This window comes from Trypanosoma equiperdum, assembly GCF_001457755.1.
Source record: "Trypanosoma equiperdum strain OVI genome assembly, contig: ctg_926, whole genome shotgun sequence".
NCBI lineage: Eukaryota > Euglenozoa > Kinetoplastea > Trypanosomatida > Trypanosomatidae > Trypanosoma > Trypanosoma equiperdum.
This window is the reverse complement of record NW_027124894.1, coordinates 1-7,138: the sequence shown is the minus strand read 5'-3', so window position 1 is coordinate 7,138 and position 7,138 is coordinate 1. Positions and strand designations below refer to the sequence as shown.

The 7,138-nt window shown below is 50.7% G+C and overlaps 2 protein-coding genes across 2 annotated transcripts; both read left to right on the top strand.

Annotated features, from left to right (window-relative positions):
* Positions 1-946: 946 nt before the first annotated feature.
* On the top strand, positions 947-3,751 carry TEOVI_000453500 (mitochondrial RNA binding complex 1 subunit; the record flags this gene model as incomplete). Its single annotated transcript, XM_067227294.1, has 1 exon — positions 947-3,751. One exon carries the CDS (start codon positions 947-949, stop codon positions 3,749-3,751), a length of 2,805 nt encoding a protein of 934 aa, XP_067083395.1.
* A 627-nt stretch (positions 3,752-4,378) lies between these two features.
* Positions 4,379-6,367, top strand: TEOVI_000453400 (uncharacterized protein; the record flags this gene model as incomplete). Its single annotated transcript, XM_067227293.1, has 1 exon — positions 4,379-6,367. One exon carries the CDS (start codon positions 4,379-4,381, stop codon positions 6,365-6,367), a length of 1,989 nt encoding a protein of 662 aa, XP_067083394.1.
* Positions 6,368-7,138: the final 771 nt, after the last annotated feature.

Genomic DNA, 7,138 nt, shown 5'->3' with positions numbered 1-7,138 from the left:
CTCGAGCACTACCTGTGTGGGTGGAGCGACGCATTAACGCTACCATCGAGGGCCGCATAAGGCGGGCGAATATAAGCCCCACCTCAACCGACGAGGATGTGCTCCGTTTGTTCGGGCAACGCCACTGTAACGCAGCAAAAGTGCGTCACTTCATGCAACTGCTAATGGAGGAGTCGTCGTTGGTTCTGGTTAAGCAGCAGCGTTTCGTCTGGATTTTTACGGCGGAACTGGCGCGCCGATTTGGTGGGGGACAGGAGCAGCAAATGGCGCAGAAGATGTTAGCGAAGGTATTTTGTTAGTCCGAAAGGCTGGATGAGCAACTAAAGAGGCAAATTAAGGAGCCTCAAAGGTACTGGACCGTGGGTAATGCGTGCATAACTGGAGCTAGTTGTGCAGTTGAGGAGGGTATTTGGTGGGATTTTGCGTGATCTATGTGTCACATCAACCACGCAGATGCGGATTGCTCCTTTTCAGTTTTGCCACTTATCTAACAAGTTAATTCGCTTTTAAGCGCATTGGTGTGTGGCAGCCGGCAGTAGGCTGAGGCCAGGTGAAACTAATCCGCGAAGTGAAGTTTGAAGTAAACATCATCGCACGAAATGATGACTTGGGACATGGCCGCAGCTCGTTACGTACACAACATGAAGGGGAGCTGTGTGGTCCAGTTTATGCCTTCGCAGTTCCTTTTTCTCTGTTCGCAGATGTCTGCATTTACTGATTTCTGAGTTTTATGCTCGCACTGAGGGGGGTTGTTAAGCGTACTGCATGATTTCTTTTCGTCGATGTGTCACTCACACCAGTCGCGTAGTTTGCGTTATTCTGTTTGGGACACACGTTATTATTTTATTTTATTTTTTACACCAATAAAAAACATTGGGGGTATACTCTCTCTCCCTTCACTTCTCCTCATTATGTGTTTGTAGGTCAAGTCAATAAAATTAGCTTGATGTACCGTCTTTATCGTCGGACTGTAGGCTATCAGACGCTACACCAGAGGTTGTCAGCGTGCCACGTTATGTGTCGCCACGTCTCTACGGATAACAGCGATGGCACAACACCACCCAAACCGCGACGCAGCGGCATCAGGCGGGTTGTCCCTTCTGATGAGGAAATGGCGGAACTGCACGATCTCGAGCAGGAGGTGGCATCCACAACTTCCTCTCGGTCGAAGCAGTCGGCGCTCTCTGGTGTCATGGTGGAACCCATGCGCTTCTCCACTTCCGGTGACTCGGGAATGGAAGGCGATGGGGACGATTTAGGGGAGTTAGAAGCCGAAGGGGACGAAGAGGGTGTAGGAACAAATTCGTTGGCTGAAGCGGAAAACGTATACAAAAGACACAATGATGGAGGTGCGCTGGAGAAGCAGGGCTTAGCGATCCCTCCATCAGGGAAACCGACAGACCCGCTGCTGGCCAACAGGGACGATGAAGGAGAAGGGGGCGCGGTGCCTTTGTCACAGGCGGAGGAAATGACGGTGAGTCGCAGCACACTTGAACGACAAGCTTGTGTGCGCTCGCTTTCCCTAGAGGAGTTGGTGGAGGCTGTGACTCTTTACCTGCGTGCGACGAAGAACCCACGGCTGGTGTCCGCCGATGAGGAACATATCTTTTTTCCTGTTCTCATGGAGCGTCTGAATGAATTCCACGTCAGCCAGTTGCTGGATGTTGTGGAATGCCACTGGGCCCGTTCCACACTTGTGCGGTACGGTACAACCTTCAAGGATATGGTTCGTGACAGAATTGCACTTATCGCAACCGCGGCGGCAAAGAGCGCCTCCAAGCGGCCGGCGGCTGCGGGGAAGAGTGGTAATGATAACAGGGATGGTGGTGCCGTGGAGGAGGAAGCTGATGATTATGATGAACAAGGAGATGCAGTGTACGTGCACGAGGCAGAGGAGAAAACTTCAGACCTTATCATCCTTCGTGCGGCCGAGGAAATGTCACCCGAGACAGTGCTGCGGTGCATCATTGTTATGGGCATGAGTGCTGGTCGTAGAAAGCGGGACCTGCAATTCTTTCAGGCGATGGGCATGTTTTTAGTTCACCACATTAATCACTACAAAGATCCACATGAATTGGTGCGTGTGCTCACGGCTTTTGCTCGCGCTAAGATCGTTCCACCTAAACGTTTCCTGGCGCTCTTAGGTCGGCGTTTTGCTGTGCTCAACAAACGGAAAAAGTTAGGCTCATTGCCTAGTTACCGAGCGTTCGTTAACCTTTACAAAATGGGCCACGATCAGATGAACACTTTTCGGTTTCTTGCGGACTGCATTTTGGAGACAATTGATTCCAACATTAAAGCGGAGAAGAAACGGCTGCGCTTGGCCCAACTTCAAAGCAGCTCTAACATTACCGCCGCTACGACCAACGAAAACGGTGCGACTAATGAGAGCGGATGCGGTGGCTCCACAAGTAGTTCTAACCCAACTGTAACTAATATTACTGGCGCGGGGGATTTAAAGGCAACACACACATCTGAAGGAGCTTCCGACGTTGCATTCATCGGGGATTTGGACCCGCATCTGCTACAGAACCTGAGAGCACGGGAGCGGTTCAAGAGGCTAACGGAACTAAAACCGTCAATGTTTACCAAGCTTCTCCTTGTTCTTGCACGCTTTGGCGCACCGCATCAACAGTACTTACGACCCACAACTGTGCCGCTCATTCTTCCCACATTGCGGGCCTTCCCACCACCGAGTTTTACACGTTTACTTCGCGCCATGTCTCTCTTCAGGACGACGGATTTGGACCTCATCGAACCTGTCATCGACTTCATGGCCGATAGCCTTGGTCCAACAAATGTTGTACCCGCAGATGTGCTGCAAATGGTCCGCCTGGTGGCGCCGCCTGACGTACCGGTACCCCGCAACCTTGTAAAGCTCATATCGTTATGTGAGGCAGTGTACTCCAGCTCGGCCTCGTTCAGCCACTCTGATGGGAAAAGTAGCGATAGCGCTGATGCCGCTGCGTGTGCAATGACCACGTTATCCCCAATACGACCTGGGGATATGTGTGCCGTTGCAGTTGTTTTATTAAAGATTCAAATGAAGGACGATGTGCCACTTGAGGCGTTGGACCCACTCACCCGCTTGATGGAATTCTTTGCAGAGCGAATGTACCTTCTAATGAAGTTACATATCGTTTCATTGACGCACGTTGACGTCTTCACGGATCTTTGCCGACAGCAACAACATCCGGACGTGTCGGGGCATATTGAACGGCTTTGTGCTGAACGGCGTCGTGTAAATGATGCAGAAGGTGATGACGAATATTACAGCCAGTTGGACATTGATGTGCGCGAAACCCTTCACCGCATCCTTATCGTAAACGACTATAACACCTACGGTCAGTACCGCCCCACACCTGGCGTTCTGCAAGTGGACTTCAAGCAGGCACTAACAGAAGTTAGTGCTTTCGATGTGCTTGAGGCGGCAGACCTTTTCGCTCAAGCTTTCTCCAATGCTCTAAAGCCAGCTGTGGAACGGCATCTCAGCAGAAGTATTATCGCTAAGCTGGACGGTGGTGGGGAGGAGGTCATTACGGAGGGGAACAGCATTGTCCTTCGGCCTCCGCGCGAATTACTGCTTACGCGTGAAGATCTTGGGAAGTTTGTGTGCTTGCTTCAACGGACACCGCTGAGGCGGGTGCGGGCATCGCCAGTTGTGTGGCGATTTGTTGAAGAAAAAGCGAAGAAACTGGGGATGGATGATGTACTGAGGGTGGTCGAGAATAAACTGGCCACAGCAGTTTAGCATGAACTCTTTTTGATACCAGAGGCTGTGATCCTCTGAGGGGAGGGGTAATTTAATTATTCACACAAACTGCAGTGGGATGTGCCGCGAGTTGTTGTTTGGGTGAGGAGCGGCACACGGGGAGAGCAGTGGAAAAAGAAGGCAACTGCAATGAGGAAGCAAGTCAGATGTCTTTCCTGTGCTTTGGTAAGGTTTCAACAAGGCCGGAGGTCACTGTGAAACATCGTGTTATGTTTTTTTTTTTGAGATTTGCTCATTTGTTGCCTCGTCATTTTTCCTTTTTTGCTCGTAACACACCCCTAAAGCAGGCGCTTACCGCTAAAACAACATCTCCGATGATACACACATGGTGGTCACACATATGAATTTCTTACCTATGCATCCAATCACAGTACCGGCTTCAGCGGGACGTGTTTTTCGTACATTCGTGCTTTGGGTACCAGCAGGGATGCATCCCGGAGTAAACTTTTAAACGGTTGTTCATCGCGCACAGTGTTTCTTTGGTATCATTGTTTCTAATGTATTTCTAATCCCTACCCGTTGTGTGTGTAGTAGTATGGGTCAAAACAGTCAAAAACTTTTGTAAAGGAAGAGAAAGGACATACATACCTTTGTTTAGGGTGCGCAATGACTGCAGTTAAGGAGCCTCGGGTAGATTTTGAACTGCACAACTCTTCCATAGCGCGTGACGACGCCTGCCTCCAGTGGCTTTTCTCACGATACCGCGCACACACATCAACTACGTTACCGTCAAGGAGTGACACCAGTGCTGCACCAACAACAAAGGGGAATGATAACATTAAAAACGCTACAGAAGCACTGTTAGTTCAATTGGAGAATGACGTTACCGCCTGCAAGGCTCTCCGCTGGGAGAAATTCAGGTACAGCTCACCAATATATGAGGCAGCATCACCAACTTACCCACTGCGAAGGGGCTCCACAATTGAAACGGTTGTTGAGGAGGTTGAAGATTCCGCTGCCACTACCGGAACAGTGGGGAAACCGCATCGCGTTCTCCGCGTAAAACTTCAGGAATCCTCTCCCAAACATGATCATGAAGCTCGCGTCAGGAGCGTGCAGGAGGAGCCATCCCGCCACGTATTCGCTGAGATGTTGAGGAAGAAGAATAGGGAGAACCTTGTGAGGAGCATTGAAGAAGCGGAAGCCGCTCGTGGCCACAACGGACACTCGGGATGGTTGCGACCGTATTTTGGTGGTTATTTCCACATGCCGCTTCCCCGCGGCCCCACAAGGTTCCTCGTTTTCCCACAGTGGCACCACGACGTCACTGTCGCAACTGAGAAGCAGCAATGGTTTCCATACTTCCTGCGTGGGAGTTGTTATCAAAAGGTCCCACATGCACGTGTCCCTATTGTTGGCGACGCTGTTGGCCCACTCCGCATGCCGTGGAATGACTTAGTTCTGGCTGTGTCTTTTGCGCGAGAATTCCCGAGAGAACTCTCCGAGGACTTTGGGGATCGGGTGAGGTTGTGGCGGGATGTTGATGCCATTTACTTGGATGGGCACGCCAATCAAGTGCGTACTGAGCGCCTGGTGCTCTGCAAGACACGTAGCAAGTCACCAGAAATGAGCCATCTGTCTGCAGGTGAGACTGCAGTAGTTGGCATGACAGAAGAGGCGGAGGCCGAGGGGAAGGAGACGGAGACGGAAATCATTACCGCAAAACTTCGTGAGTCGGGGTTTCGTGCGTCACTGCAATTTCGCAACCCACGTTACTCACTCACCGTGAAGGGTACCACTTGTATCCCAGAGAGGGCACCGAATCAAAGAATTACTTCATTGTTAGTGCTGGATGAGTATGACAGCTTTGTTCAGCACTTCACATCACCATTTTTGCGTTGGCTTTTTCCACGTGCAACGTACTGTTTGCGGTGGGCTGGTGGTCCCGGCGTGGACTTCAATAGCGCTGAGCGTTCATTGACATTCTTCGGTAAACTGTGGTCGGAGTGGTGGGTTGAGCTGCCACTCCGCGCGGACCGTTTCTTTCTTCGGCTTCGAAACAAATCATCCCTCGTGCAGCCGCTTACCGCTGGGCAGTGGAAGCAAACATTTTCGGACGTCCAAGTCAACGGAAGCCATGGGAGCCACGCGGTCAGGAGCGGAGAACACTCTTTATTCTGGGCTACGCAAGGCCCGGTGTGGGATGCGGGTCTCATACGCGGATTCCGTGACATATATCCGGGTATGCACTACGCCTCAAGGTGGTATACGGTGCTCTCCATGGAATTGGGCTTCGGCGGCAAGTTGCGGGACGAATCCAAAATGCTCGTTGACGGAGCGTCTCAAACCGGTTGGAGAAAACCAGGTGGAATGATTTATGCGAACGCCTGTTTGATGGACTCCTTCAAGAACCCACCGCGAGCATCTATGGGATTCTCCTTGACTAGCAGGCCACGTGCCAGAGAGGACGCCTTCAACACCCTTGCGCCCTCGTCCTTTGAGTGTAATTTTAACTGGTGGTTGAAGTTTGGTAGGGACGGTATGAAACTTTTGTCAGGTCTTGTTGAGGGTCAGTCGGTCGATAAAGCCGTATTGCGACCCTCGGCAACGGAGGCGTTTCACCATCTTCGCTGCGGGCTGACGTGGAACTTATGACAATCTCAGCGTATCATTTGTTTGTTTACATGCTCATTTTATCCCCCTCTTCGTTTTTATTTTTTCCGCTCCGGCAAGACGTCTACACAGTGTATTATTACTCAAGTGCACTGCTAGGCGGAGAGAGTAAGGCTGCACGGTTGAGAGTGAGTTGGTGTGTGTTGTGTCCCCTGGCGATGGCGTCCGGTCTTCGGCAGCAACGATTGCAATGAAGACACAAAGAAAATACGAACAAGAAAAAAAAGTGTTACGCTACTTCTGTGCCGACTGCAACTCCCCATTCAGTAGTGGTGTTTTGGCTCCACACGTTATGTATTTGAGTTGCTGTTGAAGGTGCCGGGACCCAAACCGTCCTCCTATCACATCTTATTTTTAACATTCTTCCTTGGCAATTCCCTGCGTTGGTATGTCTTCCCGCGCATTTATTTCGGACCTGTTTGGGTTGGTGTCGAATTTGGTTTGGCATCAGCGACTGTGGGGGAGGGAGAGGTACGAGTGCTAATTGGAACAGGGCGAATGACCTATGTGAAGGATACCAAAATAATGCAAAAAATAGCAGCGGTTCATGTCCCTTTCTTTTCCCGCTGTAATCCTTAGTTTCTTTTTCGGTGTATCTGCGATTAACCTTGTCTTTTTTTTTTACGCTGATTTGCACGGGCATGCTTCGCCGAGCTGTGTGTTACGTGTGCCACGTGATGGTACTGTAATTCTGTCGCAGGGGTAAACGTGCAACGAACGGAACTCTGGTGAGTATTTTCTCGTGTTTTTTTT